General features: G+C 42.5%; 1 protein-coding gene across 4 annotated transcripts in view; it reads left to right on the top strand.

Moving 5' to 3' along the window:
• The window catches only part of LARGE1 (LARGE xylosyl- and glucuronyltransferase 1), a 602,000-nt gene that overhangs the window by 188,002 nt on the left and 388,697 nt on the right, over positions 1-25,301 (top strand). For all 4 annotated transcript variants that reach the window (XM_078147082.1, XM_078147080.1, XM_020982455.2 and 1 more), the window contains one exon: positions 7-194. In XM_078147082.1, coding sequence (XP_078003208.1) covers positions 89-194 — 106 coding nt within the window. In that variant the 5' untranslated portion in view covers positions 7-88. The remainder of the gene's footprint in view (positions 1-6; positions 195-25,301) is intronic.

Genomic DNA, 25,301 nt, shown 5'->3' with positions numbered 1-25,301 from the left:
TTTTAGAAAGTAATATGAGGGACGCTGGGGACTCTGCGCTCCCAACATAGGAACGGCGCCGTGGGTAGAGCTTGCCACTGCCGAGAGGATGCTGGGCATCTGCAGAGGGAGACGGAAATTCCTGGCTGCCTCTCTGACGGTTCTCTTCATCCCAGCAGTCACCTGGATTTACCTCTTTGCTGGAAGCTTTGAAGGTGAGGGATGGGAGGAGGAAAGGTGAGGTGGTGGGGCCAGGGAGAAAGAAAAGCAGATTTGGGCTCCACCCAGAGGGGAGAGGTGTAAGAAATGCTACAGCTGATGCTACAACCTTCTTCTCTCCATCCTTTTCCTTCTCTTCAGAACAAAGATGTCTTATGGCAGCTTGGGTAGCTTAGTGGGGAAGCACTGGAATTAGGGGGTCAAGGAGAGCTCAGCTGGAACCCTCCCTCAGTCACCTACTGTGTGAGTGTGAACAAGCTCCTGAACCTTCCTCAGTCTGTCTTCTTATTTATGAAGTGAGAAAACGGGCGTACACAATAGTGTTATTTTACCTGGGTTGTTGTGAGGATCAAAGGGGAGAATACTCACATACATATTTACGTAGCACTTTAGGAAAACACATGCCTATACTTGCATATATACACTGAAATACATAAACACACATGCATATATACATGCATATACATATACACACATATGAATGTGTGCATGTATCTATATAGAGAGAGATCCATAGCTATAGAGTTGTTCAATTATGTCCAGCTCTTTGTGAGCCCATTTGGGGTTTTCTTGGCAAAAACACTGGAGTGGTTTGCCATACAAATATATACATATGTATGTGTGTGCATGCATGTGTGTGTGTGTGTGTGTGTCTATATATATATAGACACACACACATACATGTATGCACATTTTATATATGTATGTGTATGTTATATACATACATATGTGTGGAGAGGGAGAGAGAGATGGAGAGAGGGAGAAGGACTGTTTTCCCAAAGTGCTATATAAATGCTGTTGTTATTGTTATCATTATTATTTTTTGTTGCTGTTAAGATACTCCTGTATCTAAGCATATACTTACATGCATACATGTGTACAATGCATACATGTATATGTATACATACCATACATATTCATACACATACTTGTGAATATACACATGCATATTGGTGCTGTACATGTTCATATGCATGGATATCTCTGTGTGTCATGTACATACATATACACACATATTTGTATGTGCATGTGATTAAAGGAGACAGTAGAAGTGGAGAGATCAGTAAGGAAGCTTCTTTATTGATCTCCTTCCTCTGTGTATGTGTGTGCACACTGACCACTCATGGCAGGCCTCCTTATTGATCTCTCTCTCCACCTCTGCTGTCTCCTCCATTGCCTCTTTCCATCCATCTTTCTACAGCTACCCAATAATCCTCTTAATGCAGAGATCTGACCAGGTTACTCCCCTCCTGCGAAGCCCTTGTTGGCTCGCTGTTGCCTCTAGGATCGAATGTAAATGCCTTGATCTGCCATCAAAAGCCATCTATAATCTGGCTTCAATCTACCAAAGTCACAATTACTTGCCAGGAAAACCCACCCTGTCACTTCCACAACTTGGCCATTTTTCTCCATACTGCAGGGAGGCATAGTCCTCTGTATTATTTGACCATTAGGCTAAGTGATTGGGGATGATAGAATAGCTCACTACTGGGATGCTCCATTAGGATTATAAATGATTTTCTTGTTGTTCAGTTGTCCAGACATGTCCAACTAAGTCCATGGGATTTTCTTAGCAAAGAAACCACTGGAATGACCTTCTCCAGTGAGTCCTATTTTATAGATGAGGAACTGAGGCAGATGGGGGTTAAGTGGCTTGCCCAGGGTCACACAGCTAGTAAGTGTCTGAAACTGAATTTGAACCCAGATCTTCCTGACTAAGGCCTAGTGCTGTATCCGCTGCACTACCTAGCTGCCCCTTACAACTCATGGGATGGTATATTTGTAGAGCTGCGTGGGGGGAGGGGTTACTCATTGAGTGCTACACAATCATTTTTCAGATGAATAATCTAAGGCCCAGACAAGTTAAATGATTTTCCCAGGATCACACAGCTAATCAGTGACAGAGCTGGCTTTTGAATCCAGCTATTCCATATCGATTCCCCCACCCCATTATACCAGTGATTCTTGACCTGGGGTCCATGAACTCTAAAAGGGTTTGTGGATAGATTTCATGGGGTCTGTGAACTAGGAGACAGAATAGGATAGTTGTGGAGTCTTTTTTTTGGGGTGCTAATCTTATGTATTTTGTTGCACGCCAATAAAAACATGATTTTGAGAAGGGGGCCAGAGGACCAAAGAGAGGTCTGTGATATAGGGAAAGGTTATAAATCCACATAATAAACCATGCTACCTCCCTCTTCCTGTGAAGGGACTCAGCGGTAAGTCTGTGTGTTTATTGGAAGACGCAGAAGCAAACCACTCCAGGTCCCTCGAGTTGCGCTGCCAATCTCCCTGCATTTCCAAGATGGCCCATGGAGACATTGCCGTTTCTGTAGTTAAACATAACAACTTGACAATCCATTTATTGACACCCTCAAATTTTCCATTTCAAGGCAGGTGAAGCCATAAATAAGAAGCAAAGAATCTGCTTACATCAAGAGAAAATGAATATGTAGAGTGTGAGGGCATTTTTTTTTTACAAGTCTGCTTAATTTCATTGGTTCTATGAGGAAGCAGAGTTGAGACCAAGCTCAGAGGGGAAAATGCACACAATTGAATGCCTGGGAGTTGGTGAGGATCTAGGAGGTCTGTTATTCTGTAGGAGCAAAATTGAATAAATTAGCCTGGAGAAGAGAACACTTGTAGGGGGTAGAGTGGAGGAATGTTCAGTTTTTGAAATTCCTGGTGGGTTGACACATAGAAGAAGGATGGTAGGGAGGGAGAGAGAGAGAGAGAGAGAGAGAAGATGAATTTATTAAATACTTACCCTGTATTGGGCAGTACACTAAACTTAGAGGATTTAACAATACAAGCAAGCAAAACCATCCCTACCCTCAAGGAGCTTATATTCTAATTCTGGATGTGAAATATAAAGAAGAGCTAAAAGAGGGAGGAAGATTGATTTGGAAGCTAGAAAGCGAGGAAGATGCCTGGTGGATAGGCATGGGAAGGATTAGATCTATTCTTTGTTATACCCAGAGTTTAGACTACTATGTTGTTGGGTAGAGGCTCCAAGACGCTGTGGCATGTACAATGGACACACCACGGTGCCATCTTACCCAGATGGGCTAACCCAGGTTGAAGGTAACCAACAGGCCTGAAACCCATCCGTGATTTAGAGGGCTATCTACCCCAAGCAAGTGAAGACTTCCAATGGATGGATGACAATTTGTTCCAAGAGTGTTTAGAGCTTGGTCAGATGTGGAAGCTGCCAAGGCCATCTACTGTATCCCAGGCCATCACCAGTCATCCTGACTTTTGTCCCTGCCTCACTTAAATCCATTTCATGTGCAAGTCAACACAACACTCCATGGCGTTATTGGTCCTCTTCAAAAAAGAAGGATGAAAAACAACATAGAAGGTAAGTTTCAGATCAGAATAAGGAGGAAAAAGAATCTGGTGGAACAACTAATTTTGTGAGGTAGTGAGTTCTCTGTCACTAGAGTATTACAGTAGAGGTAGTAGCCCAAGAATGTTGTTGATTTGTCCTGTATTTACTGGCAGGTTACAGAGATTCCTCCTAGACTGGGTGGGGCTTGGACTTCTAACCTCTGAGTTACCTTCCAACTTTGAGATTCCTGCACCCATAAACATTTATTAGGGGCCTATTTTGTTCCAGGAACTGATAATACAAGGACAACAACTCATCCCCTGCTGTCATGGAGCTTCCATTGTATTAGAGAGATGCAAAACACCTACGAAGTAAATGAAAATGATTTTGGTGGAAAGGATGCTAGGAAAGGGGAGTTGGGATTGGTCAAGCCAAGGAGCTGGGACTTAAGCTGAGGCTTGAATAAAGTTAAGGGCTTTCAGAGTTAGAAGACGGGAAGGGCTCCATCCCAGGAATCATAGATGGTTTGTGTAGATCAGTGATTCCAAACACGTCAGTCCATTAGCAGGATGTATCCATTTTAACACGGTAGAGTGGAATGAGCTTTGCCTGTGGAGTTTGAGGACTGTCTCTGGTATTTACTAACTAGGTGACATTGGGCAAGGGACTTGATCTCTCTGGGACTCAGTTTCCTCTTTGTAAAATGAAAATATTAGACTCCATTGCCTCTGAGGTGCCTTTGGGCTATAGATCTATGATCGTTTGAAGCTGCTAGAGGATAGAAAAATGACTAGAGTCATCTTAGGATCAGAGGCGGGGGAGATTGTGTTGGTTTTTAGACTACCAAGGCAAGCCTCTTTGCCCATGGAACCCTACACAAGTCCCATTTCCTCTTTCAGCTTCACTTTCCAAGTTTGTAAAAGGGAGGTAATAATATCACCTACCCCTTGGGCAGTTGTGAACAGGCAGCACAGTGGATAGAACACTGGACTTGAATTCAGGAAGATCTGAGTTCTAATTCTGCTATCTGATACTGAGAAAGCTACTTAACCAATTTGCCTTAGTTTCTTCATCTGTAAAAATGGGAATCATAATCTATCTCCCACGAATGTTGTGAGGGTCAAGTGGGATTATATTTGTAAGGTGCTTTGCAAACCCTATAAGTACACACTCTCTCTCTGTCTCTCTCTCTCTCTCTCTCTCTCTCTCTCTCTCTCTTTATATATATGTATATGTGTATGTATGTGTATGTGTATGTATATATATATATATATATATATATACATACACATACACATATATGCTTGTCTCTTACTTCTCCTCCTCTTCCTTTTCTTCTCTTCTTCCTCCTTTGTCTCCTCCTTATTGTTACTCTTATTATTTTTATTTTGTCAGCTGCTATTATTATTCATTATTACAATATTATTATCAGTACTAATTGAGGCATATTTTGAAAAGCAGCATGTATATAGAGATGTGTGTGTGTATACATACACTCACATATACACATACATATATATATGTATGTCGCACACACATATATAGAACTTGGATAAAGAGCCAACTTTGAGGCCAAGAGGACCTGGATTCAGGTACCTCCTCTGACACATGTTTTCTGTGTGATCAGGGCAAATCCCTTAGTCTTTTAGTGTTCTAGGCAACTCTCTGATATTGTAAATTCCCAAGAAGGTGCCCCCCACACTAATAGAGGGGATTCCTTTACCTGGATGTTGCCTGTACCAGTGGAATTCCACATCTGGCTTCTATTCCTATCATCACCATCGTCATCATCATCACCATCACTATTTTATTATTATTAATATTGATACTATCCATTCTAATCCTGGACTGATGATCCTTACAGAAGTGACATATACTTATTTGTCAGCTCATGTAACAAATAGATTGACGTAAAAAGGACCTGTGATTTTATACAGGTGAGAATAACTTCCATAGATCATAATTTGGAAGTTATGGTCTTGGAGCAGATGCTTGGAGTCCATGAACTTGAATAGGAAAAAAAATACATCCTTATTTCAATATCATTGGTTTCCCTTGTAATTGTAGGTGTTTCATTTTCAAAGTTTGAAACCATCAGTAGGCATTAGCAGATTGTCCAAGGGACCCATCACGCGCGCGCACGCGCGCACACACGCACACACACACACACACATACACACACATACACACACATTAAGAGCCCCCATCTTAGAGCATTGTTTGAGACTCTAAGAGATTTGACGGCTTGCTCATATGGGTATGGGTCAGCTGGTATGGGTCAGCAATGGCATTTAAACCCAAATATTCCTAACTCCCAAGTTCAACATCCTTTCCACCATGCCCTGCTGCCTCTTATAACTCATAACAAATGAGATGTAAATTTATTTCCATTTGTATTTCTATCCCATCTGTTACTGTGTTCCTAGAATCACTTTTCGGACGTTCTTAGTGCCTTCGTTAAGAGGCGAATACAGATTTGTGGGGTAGTGGAGTGGTGTGTGTGTGTGTGTGTGTTTTGTGTGTGTGTGTGTGTATGTGTGTGTGTGTGGTTAAGTCCTTTAAGAATATGTGTTCAGCTGTTATTGAGTTATTGGTGTGTGAAAAAGGGATTTTTTCAGCCATTCAGAAAATTGTTCACACACTTTGCCCTCAGCTAATTCATACCCAGCTCTGTTCAGAGTCAGCCGTACTGGTCACGTGGGCAGGCCTGGGTGAGAAATGTCTGCTTTATTTGAAAACCAAATTCCTTCCGATGAGGCAGAGACTGAACATTTAAAAGCGGTGTCATGAACAAGCCCAGGATATTAATTTCTGAACTGATTTAAGTTTGCCAGGAGCATTTGTCATTCCTGCAGCTACCGTAGCTGCCTGTGGTCTTATTAACTCCAATCTGTCTTCAAATGACCATGGGCAGGAGGTAGACATTGGGCTGTAGTGTTGGGAGGGACTTTAGAGATTATTATTCAGCCAGGGATTTTTAGCCTGGGGTCTGTGGATCGATTTCAGGGGGTTTGTAAAGTTGAATGGGGAAAAAAATTGACATCTTTAGTTTCATTAACTTCTAATTGATCTTTAGCATTTCCTTGGTTATTTAAAGACATTAAATTATCATTTAAAATTCATTTTAAAATGATTTGAAGAAGTAGAATTTCTGAGAAAGGGTTGATAGGTTTTGAGACTGACAAAGGCGTCCAGGACACATATGGAAATGTTAAAAGCATCTGACCTTATCCAAGCCCTTATTTGACATAGGAGCTAATGAGGTCTTGCAGAGTTGAGATGGGCTCGGGGAAAGGAGCAGGGTGGAGATTTGAACCCAGTTCCTCTGATCTTCAGTTCAGTATTCTGCCCAGTGGATTCTTCATCCTAGTTAATCTCAGATGATGATATAATGGGCTGTGTTCTAGGTGGAGCCAATGGGTAGATGGAGGTGGGAGGGGTAGGAGGGGTCAGTGATTAGTTACTCTGCTCTGATAGAGGCTCAACATATGGAAAGGGATGTTGTCCAAAATGGTTTTGGAGGATTTTAATAGAGACTGTTGACTTTTTCTTCTGTACCTAGAACAGTACCTGGCCCATGGTGGGCTCCTGTAAATGTCTATCAATGAAGTTGGTGAAGTGGAAAAAGCACTGACTTTGGAGTCAGAAGCCTGGATTTGAATTCTAGCTCTGATTTTAATACTTGTATGACCTTGGGAAAAATCACTTCCTGTTTCTGGAACTCCATTTGTTCTTCCATAAAATGATATAGGTTGATATCGGCGATCTCTATGGTGTCTTCTATCTCTGATACTCTGTATTCTAAGGTCTTTCCCAAATCTCACATTCCATGTTCCAAAGTACTTCTTCTAAAGGCCCCTCCCAGCTCTGACATCCCATGTTCTAAGTCCCTTCTCAGCTCTGACTCTATATTGAGTATCCTAAGGACCTTTGTACCTCTGACATGCTATGTTCTAAGGTCTCTCCTCACTTTGACATTTTGTGTTCCAAGCTTCCTTCCAGCTGTGTTCTGATATTCCATTTTATAAGGTTCCTTCCAATTCTATGTTCTCTGACATAGACCTAGTGTTTTATTTTAAGCAATAAATAAATAAATAAATGAACAGAAAGAAAGCAAAAAGATTCTTTAAAATTATGTGGCTGCTTTATATGTCCAAACAGTGGACAAGGAGTGGATTTCCTCCCTTGCGCAAGCGTCCCCCATTGGTAGGACTGCATATTTAGCATTATTAAGGACATTAGAGCTCTTCTAGTCTATCGCCCCTCACCTTCACAGATGAGGAAACTGAGACCCAAAGAAGGTAAAGATTTACCTAAGGTTATGAAGGCAGCAGACTGCAGAGCAGAGATTCAAACCCAGGTCTCCAACTCCAGTGGTCTTTGCACTGTAGGTCACTAAGCCTCCCTATTTCCCTCTATGGCTCCTGGTCCCTTCCCCTCCCCCCCCAATAAAAAGGCCTCAAAGTTTCCACCATCCAGGTAATGGAGGGCATGCTGCCACTCTCTGGGAATAATTTGCCAGCCATGCTAACTTGCCACCAGGGTGGGATGGCAAAGCATGCTTTGTCTCCTTTCCACAGACCTGACTGTCTCTCAGTAAAGATATTATGAGCTCCAGGATCTTGGCTACAAAATAAAAGGGAAAGCAGAATTTTTTTTCATTTTTATTGATTAGTTTGTGTGGCAAAAAATTAGTTTGTTTCTCACTGTAGAATAGCTTATGGCTCCATGCTGGTAAGAATATGCAGAGGGCAAGTAGGGGTGAGAGGGTAGTGTTAAAATACTGCCATCCCACAGCCCCATCTATCTTGCCTCTTGCTCCCATAGTCCTTACTGGGCAAGGCATCAGTGTGTACTGAAAAGAGTTTTGGATTTACGTGTCTAAGAGTCTGGGTTCTTGTCTCAGTTCTCATGCACACGTGCGCGCGCGCACACACACACACACACACACACACACACACACACTGTGCCTAGTGTCTGGGTCCTCCATTAGCTACTGTCCAAAATGAGAGGATTGGGCTAGACTCTAGCTAATAGATGATTTTGAAGGTGTCGTCTAGCTCCAAAGCCAGTCAGCCACTACCCACCTTTAGTCGTTCAAGAATAGGTGCTCATGAGAACAGAGGTGACAGCAGCAGCTTCAGGAACAAAAACTCATAATGAACCCCAGTTCTGTTACCTACTCTCTATGTGATGTGGGGAAAGTCAGGAGACAAGCATCTATAAAGCACCTAATTGTGTCAGGTGCTGTGCTAAGTGCTGGGGATATAAAAAAGGGAAAAGAGAAATTCTTGCCCTCATGGCATTCTCCAAAGGATGGGACAGGATGTAAATAGCTTTGTACACACAAGTGGAATTTGAACTGAATCTTGAAAGAGGCTTGGGAAGCCAGGAAGTAGAGTAGAGGAGGGAGGGTACTCCAGACATGGAGGACAGACAGTTCCCAGGCACACAGTCGGAGATGAGCGCCATGTTGGACAGGTGGCAAGAAGACCAGTGTTTCTGGATCATTATGTGGAAAGTAGCCATAGGCTAAATGGTTGGAAAGGTAGGAAGGAACCACGCTGCAAAGAGCTTTAAAGGATGAAGGACTTTATATTGCATCCTTTAGGCAACTGGAGCTTTTTGCTCCTCTATAAAGTGAAGGGCAGGCTTTCATCTAGGCAGCATCTAAATCCTGGGATCCTAATTTGGGTCACCTTGGAAGGCAGCCTGCTTCTTTACGAAATACATCTAGCTCTTAGCAATCATTATAAAATCTTCAATCTTTCAGATTCAAGAGCTTCAGAAAGGGGCCCTGTGGCTTAAATTGGATTGTTTAATAGGAGAGTTCATTGGGCCTGGGTGTGAGATATCTCTGTGGCATTGATATTATGTGCTATGGACTTGTTTCCCAGCTGGATCTTCCCAACTTTTCTTCTAGCCTGAAGTCAAGAGAATCACAGTCAGTTTATGATTGAAGATTGATGATAGGGCAGTATTGATAGTATTTGACTAGGATGTAGAAAAGGGTAAGCCTGAGAAGGTGACAAGTTCCTTGAGAAGACCTGTGGTACAGATATTTTCTTCCATGGTGAAGTAAGAATAATAATAAAAACACATCCGATGGCAAATTGACTTTTTCCATGGTGAGAAGAGCCTTTGAACACTAGAGCAGGGGAAATCTGATACAGAGCAAAGTTTGCCTTTTCATTTTTAGTAACTGGTGAGGGCTTTTGGGAAAAGTCCTTTCCAAGCCTTTTTTCAACATTTTCCTTTTAAAAACAAAGGGTTGAAAAAATATAAGAATTTTTTAAACTTTAAAATATGTCTCTTATTGATTTTACTTAACCACTACACAGAATTCTATGATATAATGTAAAGTGAATACAGCATCGCCCTTGGAGTGAGAGGACCTGGACTGAAATCCTACCTCTTAGGCTTACTATCTGTGTCACAACCTTCCTGGGCCTCAGTTTCCTGAACTGTAAAATGAGAGGCATAGATAAGAAGACCTCCAGTGTCCCTTTTGGTTAGAAATCTGTTATCTCATAATCCCAGTGGTGTGGGGTTGGGGTTTCAGAGAGATGGGGATTCAAATCTTATCCCTGACAATCAGCGTGTTAGAAAGGAAAGGACATTGGTTTTGAAGGGAGAGGACCTGGCTTTAAATCCTGACTGCCACTTACTGCTCTTATCATCTTAGGCAGGTTCCTTCTCTTTGGACTTCAATCTCCTCCTCATCTTTAAAGTTAGGGGAGAAGACTAGATGATTTGGCTGTTGAATCAGAAGACCTGATTTAAATCTCCCCTCTAACTCTTATAATCTGTGTGACATTGGGCAAGTCAATTAACCTCCACTGGGCCTCAGTTTAGTCATCCATCAAATGATGTGGTTTGATGAGAAAGCCACTGATGTCCTTTCCAGGTTGTGGTTTCACCCATTATCTCCACTCCATGAGAAGCTAGCACTCCTAGAGAACGCTGTCCCCTGCCCCAGGCTTTTTGCCTCATCTAACTGGGACAACCAGGTGACCAATCTACTTCCTATAGTCTCCTCCTCCATGCTCCAGTGTAAGTACTTCCTCCCATTCCCAGGACCCTTTACAATATAAGCTATCTGAAGGATAATAAATTTGTGTTCTCGATCTCTCTCCCTTCCCTCCCTTCTTCCCTCACTCTCCCCTTTCTTCTTCTCTCCCTCCCTTCCTCCCTCCTTCCCTTCCTTCCCTTCTTTCCTTCCTTCCATCTTTTGACTTTCTGTCTCTCTCCCCTTCTCCCCCACCCTTCTCTTTCTCTGTCTCTTACCACTATCTCTGTATCTTTTTCTTCATCCCTTACAGTCTCTGAATCACTGTCTCTCATTTTTTCTCTCTCTCCCTCTTTTTCTCCCTCCTCCTAACATATCTAAAGTCCTTTTCATTGTTGTTCAATCATTTCAGTCATGTCCAATTCTTTGTGACCCTATTTGTGGTTTTCTTGGCAAAGATACTGGAGTGGTTTGCCATTTCCTTCTCCATTTCATGTTACAGGTGAGGACACCGAAGCAAACAGGATGAAGTGACTTGCCCACAGCTAGTCAACATCCGAGGCCAGATTTGAATCAGGTCTTCCTGACTCCAGGCCCAATGCTGTATCCACTGCACCACCCAGCTGCCCCACTTACAGATCTTCTAGATTTAACTGAGGGCAGAGTCTATCTCATTCTGGTCTCCATAACCCCAATGCTTAGTACAGTGCAAATGCTTAGACTGAGTCTCCAATCTAGCTACATATGCCTGGCCTTTATAATTCTCTCTCTATATTGTATATAATTCTCTATAATTCTCCGTGTATTTAGAAGTTTGTCATGGCAGCTGTAGAGGCATGAGAGAAACCAGAGCCCATTCAAAATAAAAATATGAAGGGTTCGTTTGGCTCTAATTCATCCCCCGCCCCCCCCCACACACATACCGTAGTACATGATGCATTGATGTCTTCTATCTCAATGACACAAAAAAGATGACTTCTCTAGACAAGGTGAGCTATGTCCTCTGGTGAGCAGAATTGTCTCCCTCTAGTGCCCACTCTTGATGAATAGAGGCATCGAATTTTTCACTGGCAAAGGGAGAGATTCAGCTTGCTTCTTCTCAGGGGTGAACCACCAGCTGCCCTAAATGTTCTCATTGTCCAGTGATGCCTGTTCCTTCCAACATCCTCCATTGTACATGGCCTGCATATATCCACCAGCAGAGGGCACTCCATACCTCATTCCACTGCTAGGCAGCATCGTTAAAGCTAATTAGTAAATTGGTTTCAGGGGGCCAGGGAAGTGGTGGAAACTGAACGCTAGCCCGAATGAGTTCCTGAGTGGATAACAAAGTGGCCCATCCACCTCATGCAGCTGTATTTTCCATATGTTATATACCTGGTACTGGATGGGGCCCATAACCTTGATGGATCTGGAGTTTATGACTTTCTTTCCTGGCTTATGCCATTGAAAGGAAATTGGTTTTTTAGCTCAGTTTAAACAGAAGTTTGGGACTGTGGGCTCTAATAATGGTCCTTAATGGGTAGAAACTTGGTGGTCATTCAAGTCCTGCCCAGTGCCCTGAATTTCATTGGTTATTGAGTGGATTGTTGGATCAGGATATAATGAACAAGACCCCACATTTATATAACGTTCCATCTCAACTTTCATACATGTCATTGATAAAATTTTGAACAAATTCTGACCCCAAACTGTGGCCTGTGACACTCCAGGAGATGCCTTCCTTGAGGATGGCATCATCAGTTAACATCGAAAGGCTTCTTAGAGATCATGAAATCCAATCTCACTTTAAAGATGAGGAAACTGAGGTCCAGATATATGAAGTGACTTACACAGGGTCACTTAAGTTGAATAAATAGGATTCAAACCCAAATTTTCTGCCTTCAAATGTAACATTCTTTACATGTGCTATATTCATATACTTATCTCTTTCTCAGCTAATCAACAACCATTAAGTACCTACTATATTCTAGGCACTGCGCTAAGTGTCTGGAGTACAAAAAGAGACAAGACAGTACCTGCCCTCAAGCAGCTTACAATCTAATGGCAAAGATAACATGCAAAGAAATAATATACAAAGCACGCTATATATAGGAAAGATGGGAAGTAATTAACAGAGAGAAAGCACTGAAATTAAGAGGGGTTGGGGAAGGCTTCGTGTAAAAGATTGGATTTTAGTTGGAATTTAAAGGAAGCTAGGGAGGTCAGTAGACAGAGCAGAAAAGAGAGAGTGTTCCAGGCATGGGGGATGGCCAGAGAGAAAATGCCCAGAGCTAAGAGATGGAAGGTCTTGTTTGTAGAATGTCCAGGAATTCAGTGCCACTGGCTTTGGGAGTAAGGTGTAAGGAGACATGTGCAAAAAGGAATGAGCATCTCCCCCATTGACCCATTTTATGGATCAAGGAAGAAGCCATAAACAATCTCTGTTAACTCACAAAGTACATTCAGTGCAAAGACTCAACAGTCTGTTGACGGACCAAAATTTGAGAATCCAGTAAATTAATCACTCTCAGGAATAGGCACTTAGCCTCCCCCTCTCTCCACTCACCTTGGAGTGTTTATCCAAAACATGAAATTAAGCAGTGGGTGAGGTACTCCTCTCTCTGCAGCCTGATCTCATTCTCTCTGCTGTGCTAGAGTCATGCCTGCCGATGGATGTGGTTTCACCGATTAATTATAAAAGCCCAGATTCATTTGTGGCTAGTGGCATTCAGGGGGTTCATTAGATAGGAGATTCCAGGATACATTGCGCCCATGTCCAGGAGCTATCGGGTCTCTTCCACTTAATGTTCCATCCTCATTATCTATCAAATCCTTATCTTTAGCACTGGTTGCAAGCCTGGATTCCAGCAGTTTAATAGAGGCAGAGAGAATTTGGAAATTATGTTGAGGAGACAAGCAAAAGTAATGGTCTGTGAAACAGGGAAGAATAAAGAGAATTGGGATTCTTTGCCCTGGAGATGAAAAATAAATCTGAACTAGTAATAGATTTGTAACTATATGAAAGATGATTTATGAATGATGCTATGACCAACTCTTGCTTATTTCTCTGGACAGCTGAACAAGTACTTTTAAGGCTGAGCTTGGCAGGGGAGGGGGGACTCTCTATAAAACTTCCCTGATCCCCCAAGTCCTCAGTGGTTTCTCTGTCTTCAAAAACCATATATTTATACCATCTGTTTACATGTAATGTTCTTCAACAAAATATAGGGTCTTTGAGACAAGGACTGTGTGTTCTTTGTCTTGGGGGACTTAATCCTCTGATCCCTGAAATCCTTGCCCTGGGGCCCCACACCAATCTGATGAGCAAGTTGCCCACCAATGGCTCACTATGTATATCCAGTTTCAGCCATGCTTTCATTCCTTCAACAAACAATGATTAAGTTCCTACTACATGCCTGGCGCTGTGTTGAACACTGGAGATAGAAAGACACGAAAGATAAGCTGATGCCCTGAAGGAGTTTGCTAGCCTAGTTTAGTAACATGAAGTTCAGCAGCTCTAAGATTTAGAGGAGGGGGTTCCAAATGCCACCTCTAATACTTAATCTCTATGTATACTGGGCAGGTCACTTACCTCCCTAAGCCTCTGTTCCCTCATTTCTAAAAATGAGGGGTTTGGAGGAGAAGGTCTCTAAGGTTTCTTTGAGCTCTGCAGCTTATGATCTTGTATGGTCCAATGAGCCTTTCACCTTGCTGCTGCAAATATGCCCTTCAGGGAAATACACCAGAAGCTTGAGGTCTAATGGAATTTATCATGAACTTATCAATGGGATCATGGATAACTGGAATGTTCAGTAATATTTAAGGGAATTCAGGGTCCAAAAGGCTTTGGGAGATGTGAGGAGGGAGAGACTGGGGAGGGAATCAGGGAAGGCTTGGAGTAATGAGCTGGACTCAAAGGATGGGGAGGATTTTAAAAGGTGAAAGAATCCTAGATCTTCAGCTCAAAGGGGGTTAAAAGGCCAAAGGGTTCAATTCTCCCCATTTTACAGATGAAGAGACAAGCCATGTCTAAGGCTGCTCAGGCATTAAGTAACTGTGATGAGATTCAAATGCAGGTCATGGAGTCTTAATAATTTTCCTTGTATTAGAATATTGGGTCCTTCAGAGCTGGAAGGTCTTTTTTTTTCTCTTTATATCCCAATATTTAGCACAATGCTTGGCCTTTATAAATGTTTTTTTTCCTTCATTCAAAGGGTCATACATTTAGAACTAGAAGGACTCTTAAGGGTTCTATAACCCAAGAGTTCTTAACCTGGGATCAATGAACTTGTTTCTTTGATATTTGGGTAATTCTGTTTCAATAGAATTGGTTTCCTTTATAATCCTGGGTTTCTATTTTAGAGGCAACATGTTTTTAGAATTTTTGGCCTTGTAGATAGAGTCCTACATGTGGAGGCTGGAAGACTTGAGTTCAAATCCAGCCTGAGACATTTGCTAGTTATGTGACTCTGGGCAAGTCACTTAACTTCTTAGCCTCAGTTCCCTGATCTGTTAAAAAGGGTATAAAGCACTCAGTGCCATAACTGTCACATAATAGGCACTTAATAAATGCTTATTCCCTTCCTTTTATTTTATACATCATTATTCTAAGAAGATTTATAATTATATTTAGGTTATGTTAATTATAATTATAATCATTATTCTAAGAAGAGATTGATAGGTTTCACCAGACTACCAAAGGAGTCCAGGACACACCAAAAATAGGTGGGGAATCCCTAATTATGGTTTAATAACCTCATTTTACAGATCAGGAAACTGACATGCAATGAAATCAGATGACTTCCCTAAGACACACTGGTAGTGCGCACCAAAGACGGATTTAAAATCTGAGTCATGGAAGTAGAGCTGATAATGGCCTAGGGCCTCATCTAGGGCAACGCCCTCATTTGATAGATGAGGAACCCAAGACCAAAAGTGTCTAAATGACTTGGTATCACAGGATCACCATAGACAGACATTCCTTTTAAATTCTCACACTCAAATCTCCCATCTTTGCTAGGAAGACCTAGACAGCCAGCTAGACGCTTTCTCTGCTATCTTTTAAGGATAGTCTTTGGGGCTACCCCAGGGATTGATGTTTTGGGTAAATCCATCTTAGTCTTGATGGGCTGGGTCAACTAGGGCAGGGAGAAGAATGTCTCAGTTAGCTGGGGCAATAGTATTTTTTTTTTTGACTCAAGGCTTTTCAGAATCTTAGGAAATTGTTATGATGGGGTAATGTGTCCTCAAGCTATAGGGTCATTTCTGTCTCATTTGTTCCCTGGGGTCAAACCAAGTCAGACTATATCTGGAGTATTGTGTTTGGTACTGAGCATCTCTGTTTAGAAAGGATATTGATAAGCTAGAGGTCATCTAGGTGAGAGCAACCATGGTGGGGAAGAATCTCAAGACCTTGCCTTTGGAGAGTCAGTTGAAGCCTAGAGAAGTGGAGACTCTGTGTGTGTGTGTGTATGCATGTGTGTATGCATATGTGTGCATGTGTGTATGGGGGGTTGTGTGTATGCAGGGGTGTAGAGCCATGATCAGTTCCTACAAGTATTTGATCTGTCATGTGGAAGAGGAATTAGACTTCTTTTACCTAGCCCCACAGGGGAGAAGTAGGAGCAAAGGATAGAAATGGAAAAGAGACAGATTTCATTCAGCTTGATGAAGGGAAAAACTCCTAGCAATTAAGACTGTATCAAAGTGAATTGAGATGCTTTGAGGGGCAGTGTTTTCACCCTTATTAGAGGCTTTCAAGTGAGAGCTGGCTGGTCATTTGTCAGGGATGTTACGGAAGGAATTTGTGTTGGATTAGGTAGTCTACAAGGGCCGTATCAGCTCTTCATTTGGTGATTCTGTGACCTGGGGGTGAGGCACTTCCCCAGGCACCACATCCCATCCCTCTGCAATGGATGAATGATGCAAAGTTTCTTCAAAGAAGGAGTCATTCCCCCCTCCCCCTTTAAAGCTTGCTGATTGTCCAGATCAGCTCATGGATCCCATGATTTGGGATAGCTCCAGAAGGCTTGGCACAGAAGACAATACAATGGGTTCTTATTATGCTCAGCTTTCTTCAATGACCTGAGGAGGGGTTTTAGTGGACTGCAAGCTCAGTGTGAGAGACAGGAGAGGACACACAGCCATGCTTATGTGGTATGTGTGCTTGCTACCAGAGAGTAACTTGCCAGGAGATCTGGCACATAGCAAACACACTTAATAAATGTTTGTTATTGTTATTCTCATTCTCTCTCTCTGTCTGTCTCTGTCTCTCTCTCTCTCTCTCTCTCTCTCTCTCTCTCTCTCTCTCTCTCTCTCTCTCTCTCTCTCTCTCCCTCCCTCTCCCCCTCCCTCCCTCCGTCCCTCTCTCTCCCTCTTTCTATCGCTCTCTCCCTCCTCCTCTTTCCCTCCCCCTCTTCCTTCCCCTCTACCCCCTTTCCCCTTCTTTCTTCTCTTTTCTTATCTCTTTCTCTCCTTTCTCACTGAAGGGGAGTGAAAGAGACCAGTGGCCATGGTTACATTTATCTGGGTTCAAATCCCAGCTCTGCCATTTCATTCCTGTGAGACCTTAGACAGTTCACTGTCTCTCTGGTCCTCAGTTTTTTTTTTTATCTGTAAAGTAGAGGGATTGAACTAGATGATTTCTTTTTTTTTTTTCAACCAGAGGCAAGATTTATTAAAGCTCCACCACATTAGCCAGACTGTTAAGGAATCTGAGCACCTGTGAGCTATTGGCTAGATTGTAAGAATCTGAGCGGAACTAGATGATTTCTAAGGGCTTTTCTAGTTCTATTATGATGGTGAGGGGACCACCCTCCCAAAAAAAATGCCATGGGAATACTGGTTTAAAGGAGAAGGGGTAATTTATCATGGAGGAGAGAAGAATTAAATTAGAAAACAGTTAATATCTGTCTTATAGATGACAACTTATTTTTCCTGTTTGACTTTGGAAGACAGCATTAGAAACAATAGAGATAGGGAGAGGACAGAGACAGTTATCACCTCCCTTCCCCCAACACCCCCCATACATACATACACACATCCCTTAACACAATCAATATTCCATAAAAAAAACAAATAAACATAAGAGTTGTAGAAATCTAAGTGAGCATTTGGAATTCTCCAGCATTGGAAGGAAGTGATACCTTCTCCACCCATGGAAGTCTTCAGGTGGAGGCTATGGAACTACTTATTAAGATAGTGTAGTTTGGCTAGATGGCCTCTCCGGTCCATTCTAACTTGGTGACATTATGGTCTTTTTCTGAAACATCTAAGTTACAGCCCTCTCACTTTTCTTCTCTCATACTCTATTGAGAGGCCAGAAAGAGCTGAATGGTCTGCAAAGGTGTGGGGATCAAGGGATCAAGCCTTGAGCCCAGAGCCAGGAGGCCTGGATCTGGGACCTGCTTCCTATACCAAATAGCTGTGTGTCACCTTGAGTAAGTCACCTCTTTGAACCTCCATTTCCTCTTCCACAAAGCATGGAGCATAATAATTGTGTTTTCTTCCTATGTATTGTCAATCCTCACCTCTCCCCACCCTTGGCTGTAATCACTATCCCTGTAATTTTCCAAACCAATATGGCCTTTCCTGGCCCTCCAGACTCTTCTATGTGTTGTCTTCCTCTATTCAGATTTGAGCACCTTAAGGCCTTTGCTTTTGTTTTTGTGACCCCAGAGTTTGGTGCCATACTTGGTGCTTAATAAATGCTTTTTCATGAATTCATTTTGGAGGGTATCAAATCATGCATTCAGTCAGTAAACATGGATCAGGCACCTATTATGTGCCAGGCACCACGCTAAGCTGGAGATATAGAGGCAGAAGATAGTCCCATTCTCAAGAAGTTCACAGAAAGTGCTTTGTAACATTGCAGTAATGAATGCAATATAATCTACAGATCATGATAAGCAGCATGGCCTGATGGGTAAAGAACCAGAGCTAGAAGCAGGAAAACCTGGGTTCAACTATCACCTTTGACTTAGTCTGGCTCTGTGATCGTGACACTGTACTCCAAGGCAAATATTGAAAATTATCCAGGTGCAGAGAAGGTGCCAACCTCCATGGGTGGAGAGAGTTTCCCTACCTGGAAGTTCCACATACTAATAAACCACAGGTCCAGTGCCTGTCCTTATCCCATACAATCAATCATTCGTTTGTTGAAGACTTCCTATGTACCAGGCCCCGTATAACTTGTTAATTAACTCCAGTCCATTAGTGATTCACTTGGAAATGTGCTAAGTGACTTGGGGATGGGAGGAGACTGGTCCTCACCCAAACTCTTCAGAAAAGTCTCTGGGCAGTGATGTCATTGTCTCTTTGGTTTCTTTCCTGTTCAATGCAATGTATGTTGATTAAGTATTCCAATTAAATCCCTTTTTCCATGATTTATTGGGCTTGCCCTCAGGATATTTAGGCAGTGTGGGATTTCATGGGACTATAGATGTAGGGGTCAACTAGTCCAACCCCCACACCACTTTCACAAATGAGAAAACTGAGGTGTCCCAGAAAAGGAATGAAAAGAACTTTCACAAGGCAATGTAGGTAGTAAGTTTCAAGATGCAAAATTCAAATTCAAATCTGGGTCTTTGACTCTGAATCCAATGCCCACTACGTACTGTCTCCAAGGAAGCTCCTACAGCATCTTCTATAAATCTCAGGCCCAGAGATGTTAAGAAACTTTCTCAAGGCCACATAGCTGGTGAGTACTGGTGCTGAAACCAGAGGTTTTGACTTGACATGTGTCACCAGTCTCAGAGGGAGCATTTGTTTCATAGCTTACTCCGTGTGTTTCTTCTTCTCCTCCTCCAGTTTTGATCTTCTTCATCCCTGGACCCTAGCACTGCCTGGCATATGTAGCCACTTAGTAGGTGCTTATGGCATGAATAACTTTCATTTTGCAAGTTGTACTACTAAGATAGATGTGTGTGTGTGTGTGTGTGTGTGTGTGTGTGGTGTGTATTTGTCAGGTCATCTATTCCAGTCCAGTAAATTTACTAAAAACACATCTAGTGCATTTGCTGATGTCCCCTCATTCCCAAATTAGTACATTTTCTGCTTTAATTTTCACTCTTGCTTTCAGCAGAAAAATTACACTGTATGGAATGTGTCCACACTTCCTTGAGGCATTTCTTTCCTCCTAGTTCTTCATACATTATGAAAAACTCAAATCTCCCCCCTCCCCACCATGCCCCCTTCAAGTTTCCTGTCTTTGCCCCTCCGTGCTTTGGTATTAATAGCAAAGATTAAGCAGCCTCAGCTCATTAGAGAGGAAATATTAATCTTCATCAAGTCCATCAATGAGCCTTAATTTTTCTGCTCTCTCTCCCCGACCCCCACACCACCATCTCTCCCACCTCCTCCACCCTCCCCATGAAACCTTGCTAGTTGCTACTAATGGGAGTGACGGGGATGTTGAATAATCCTCCTCTGCAGATTCCTTCCACTGGAATGTGCCTCTGATTCCCTCATCACTCTTGCTATCCTGAGGGCTATAATTAAAGACCCCTGGGAGGACAGAGAACAAAGGACATCCTCTGTCATACAACACTAGCCTGGAAGCTGGTGGATTTTATTGACTTACTTCACAGTCCATTACACTGGATTTCTGGAGATCAGAGGCTATTTTTTTGCCTTCATTTGTACCCTCATAGCTTAACAGGGTTCCTAGCACACAGTAGGTATTTAATAAATGCTTATTGTTGACTTAATGCCTGGCCAGCCTAAGGAGCCAAGGCAGAGGGAAACCATAGATTTTTGCAAGATGAAATCTTCCTTGGTCTTCCATGAAGGGCCCGCACCTTCTTTTACTTTTCCCATCATTTCTATGATTAGCCCAACTGTCTACTCAGGATAGATGTAGGGCACTTGGGGGTGGAAACAGAGAAAGGATTAGGCCAAAGAAATAGGCTGAGACAGTTTCAAAAGCAGGTGCCTCCCAGACAACTGTGTCATGCAGATATCTACTTATCGATTAGGCAGTGTAGTTCCCAGTTAGAAAGGTCCCCTTTGAACAGCCAGACTCTAAGTCCTGTGTGTCATTTCCGAATTTTGAGTCCATTACAAGCTTTTAGATTTTGAGCTGGAAGGTGCTTCTGAGGTCACCTCTGACACTTACCAGGTAGGTCACCTTGGACAAGTCACCTTCCTCATTTAGACCTCAGTTTACTCTTCTGTAAAATAAGCACGTTTGACTAAACGGCCTCTGAGGTACCTTCTAGCTTGGAATCTTTGATCCTACATTGATCTAGTCCATTTTCCTCATTTTATTGTTGAGGATTGATAAAGGGACTTGCCCATGGCCACACAGGTAGTAAACATCCCAGCCAGGATTTAAACACAGGACCTCTGACTCCTGATGCAACGTGTGGCATCGACACTGAGAACCCATCTCAGTGTTCTGCACGTAGTAGGTCTTGGAGAAGTGTGAGCCATGTTTGATTATAGTTCTCCCAGGTGGCTTCTCACTACCCTCCTGTGTGAAACCTCCATTCCAGATGGGGTGGTATTCTCTGCCATCATTGTCTCCACATGTCTCTCACTGCTGCTCAACACAAAGTTTTCCCTTCTGCTTGTCTTCTGTGCTGAATCCGACCCATCCTCTGAGGCCCATCTAAGGTTCCAACACCTTCTATCCACTTCTGCCTAAAGATTTTGCCCAATATCAGAGGAAAACTACTGAATGTGGGTTTCTGGAAGGAACTTACAGGCTATCTCTTCCAATCTGCTCATTTTATAGGTGTAGAAACTGAGGTTCAAGACAGTTAGGATCATAAAGGCAGAAGTAGAAAGGACTTTGGAGCCAATTTATGCCAACCCCATTTACAGATGAAGAAACTGAGGCCCAGAGAGGGCAAGACACTTGCCTTAGGTTACACCAGTAGTACACGATAGTATTTGAACTCAGTTTATCCCATTCTAAACCTGTGTCTTGACACTGTCAGCCTGAGGCTGTAGGTGAGAGCAAGCTTCCCACTTTCATTTGGGGTTAGGGTCATCCTTAGTACCTTAAAATTGTGCCTGTCTCTCTCCAGGCATGTTTGTTTCATTTGTGTAAGCTCTCTGAGGATAGGGACTGTGTTCTGTCCTCCTCCTCATGTAGCCCCTGTGGGGCTACATACTTGGGGAATTGAATTCATAGCTAATAAAAACAAGGCAGTGATAGCTAACATCTGGATAGCATTTTAAGGTTGGCAAAGCCCTTTGCTTATGTGATGTCACTTGATTCTTACAACATTATGAATCAGGTACTCCTCTCACTCCCATTTTACAGATTAGGAAGCTAAGGATGAGACAGGTTAAATAACTTGGCGAATATACCTAGTAACTTTCTGAGTCAGAGTTTGAATGAAATTAGTGACTCCAGGCCCACTCCTAGAAGCTTAGCTGGTGAGCTAGCAAGCATTGTACCTATTTCCCAAAGATTGTTCTCTGCCCCAGCATGGCACCTGAAGTCCTGTTGAGTCCTGCTGGCTTTCTGGATTGTGTGGCTCTGTGAGGCCTGATTAATTTGCTTTTGAAATGAAGATTCTCACAAAACTGAAACCCCCTCTATCTCCTCTAGGACCCTCCTCGTAGGATGCCATTAACCCTCCCCTGGCGTTTTCTAGTTCCAGGGCAATCTAGGCACTATGCAAAGTTTTGTTTTGGTTTTGTTTTTATGAGAGAGAGAGAGAGAGAGAGAGAGAGAGAGAGAGAGAGAGAGAGAGAGAGAGAGAGAGAGAGAGAGAGAGAGAGAGAGAGCACAAGAGAGAGATCTTACTTGTATTCTGCTGCTGATTCTCTGATATGAGGAAACAGAAGAGATTGAATTAGCAGAAAATGGCATTAATTCGCTAGGACAAAAAACTCTATTACCTATTAGACAGGTATTTCTCAGACGGAATTAAACCACCTCCAAGCACAAAACAGCACTTTACCCCCAAAGCCATTAATACTAACTTCCTCTTAAATGGCAGAGTTGTTAACTTGTGTAGGGTACCTCAAAGGAATGGCATTTATGATAATATGAAGCATTAGCCTCTGATAGATTATCATATAGAATTAGGCTATTGGAGGTGGAAGGGACCTTGGAAGGCATGTAGTCCATTCTCTTCATCTCATCCATGAGGGAGTTGAGGTCTAGAGGTGTTAAATGACTTCCCTAAGGTCACTTATTCAGTAAGTGATAGAGTCCTACCTCAAACCCAGATCTCTTGATGACAAGTCTAGCAACCTTCTTGAAGGATACATTGAATAATTAATAAAGGTTGAGTTTTATCTGGAAAAATTCAAAGTTCTTCTAATTGGTCTCCCTGCTAATAGTGCAGGAGTTCTGAACATGTGTGTGTGTGTGTGTGTGTGTGTGTGTGTGTGTGTGTGTGTGTGTGTGTGTGTATGATCACTTTGGTAGTCTGATGAAACCTATGGGCAACTAGGTAGTGCAGTGGATACAGCAGCAGGCCTGGAGTCAAGAAGACTCACCTTCCTGAGTTCCAGTCTGGCCTCCAACACAAGTCACTCCACCCTTGTTGCCTCATTTCCTCGTCTGTAAAATGAGCAAGAGAAAGTGGAGATACACTTCAGTATCTTTGCCGAGAAAACCCCAAACGCGGTCAGGAAGAGTTAGACTGAACAAAATGAACCCCTTCTCAGAAGAATGTTTTGAAGTATCTAAAGGACCTAGGAACCAATTCGAATGACAATAAAGATGAATATTTTTCCCCACCCAAGTTCGTGGAGCCCCTGAAATCTATCCCCTGGGTTTGGTGAATCCTAGGTTGAGAATCCATGCCCTAATTGCTTCCTTCTCTCATCTGTCCATCATATAACTGTCAAGTGGCTATTCCTCAAGTCCAAGTAGACCTGGTGACTCCCTGCTGAAGAAGCTCCAGTTGCTTCTACTTGCCTCGAGAATAAAGGACAAACTCCTTTGGTTTTGAAAGCCTTTCCCAGTCTGGCTCCAGCCTCCAGTGTCTGCTTCACTCCTAATATTCTTTGATTTGGTTAAACCGGCTTCCTAGCTATCCTCCATGGGCAACATTGTGCCATCTCTGCCTGGAACTAATACCTTCCTCCTCCCTCCCACTTCTTGGAATCCATAGCTTCCTTCAGAGCTTAGCTCAGTCACCACCTACTTTAGGAAGATGAATCCACTTGCTTATGAGCTCGTCTCGGAAGCTTTGTTGTATCTTCTATCTGATTGTATGTGCGTTTGTTGCTCCCTCTGAATAAGCTCCTTGAGGTCAGGGGCATTTCAAATTTGTCTTTTTATCATCACTGTCTAATACACTGTTTTGTACATAGTAGGTGCATCATAAATGCTGGTTTAATGGGTGGATATATTAACTAGACCATAACCTATACATATGAAATCCCCAGATTAGTCCAATATTTGTGATTATTTTTCTTTCTCATAAAGCCGAGTTGTACCTTTCTGCCAAAAAAAAATTGCATATTTAATTACAGAATGGTGCATTCTTGAATAATTAAAGAAGACTCTTTTCTCTATCCACCAAATGCTGTTTAGGCAGAAGGTGGCTCCCTGGGTTCAGTGCATCCTTCAGCAAGAGATGCCTGGGATTAAGGAGGGAGGGAGGAAAATCTGTAGAAAGGAAAAAGAGAGAGTATGGTAATGAAATGGAAGGGCCTTTCTAAGCACAGCTCAGATGCTATCTCTTACAAAAGCACATCACTCATAGTAGATATTTAATAACTGTTTGTCGAATTGAATCATGAAATTAATTTAGAGAGGAAAAACCACTTAGGGGGTTAATTATACTTTAGATATGAGAAAGGCTGTGATGTGGACAAGATGTATTTTGTTTGCCAGATACTAGCAAGGCTAGCAACAATGGGAGGAAGACAAGATTTTTTTTTTGGTGAGGCAATAGGGTTAAGTGACTTGCCCAGGGTCACACAGCTAGTAAGTGTCAAGTGTCTGGTCTGAGGCCAGATTTAAATTCAGGTCCTCCTGACTTCAGGCCTGGGGCTCTATCCACTGTGCCACCTAGTTGCCCCTGGAAAGATTTTTGACCATGGGGTCAGAGGATCTGGGTTCAAATTCTTCCTCTGATGCTTACCCTACATGTGACTTTGAATAAGTCATCTTACCTTTGTGTGCCTCAGTTTCCTCATCAGCAAAGTGAAGGGGTTAGATTATACAGCCTCTAAATTCCCTTCTAGTTCTAGATATAATCAGGTTCTATGATTCTATCCTTGTGTATGGAAGTCCTTTCTCCTTCCATAGGCCTCATAAGTAAATATCCAAAAAATGGACCTATTAAATTAGCTGGCCTCTAAGATCTCTTTTAGTTCTATATCCAGGATTCTATTTATGTGACCTTGGCCAAGTCATTTCCCTTTTCCTGGGCCTCTGCTTCCTAAGGGAATTGGATTTAAAGGTATCAATAGACCTTTCCGGATGCTGATCTATGACCCCTTCTAAGGAAAAAGATTTTTGACAGGTAGAAGGTTGGTAGGGGTAGCAATCTGCTTATTGAGTTGATTTCTAAGAAGGGAGGAAGTTTTTACAAAATCTGAGCAAGGATAGAGAGGTAGGAAAATTAGGGGTGTGTCCAGTGAACTTGAGTTCGTCTTATTGTGTCTTGCGTATGTGGGAATTATGAAGTGGGTCATACGGAACAAAGTTTTAAGGGTACAAAATCATTTGGAAGGGGCTCCTCGGTCATTCAGTCCAATCCCAAACCTGACCCACAGTGATGGAAGGAATGGTATAGTGGAATGGTGGACTGAACTTGGAGGCAGCATGACCTGGGTTAAAATCCCTCTGACTCTCATGGTTAC

Source organism: Phascolarctos cinereus, unplaced genomic scaffold, assembly GCF_003287225.1.
Source record: "Phascolarctos cinereus isolate Bilbo 61053 unplaced genomic scaffold, phaCin_HiC Scaffold_1;HRSCAF=81, whole genome shotgun sequence".
In the NCBI taxonomy this organism is placed as follows: Eukaryota; Metazoa; Chordata; class Mammalia; order Diprotodontia; family Phascolarctidae; genus Phascolarctos; species Phascolarctos cinereus.
Note: the sequence above shows the minus strand (reverse complement) of the source record. Positions and strands in the feature narration are given on the sequence as shown.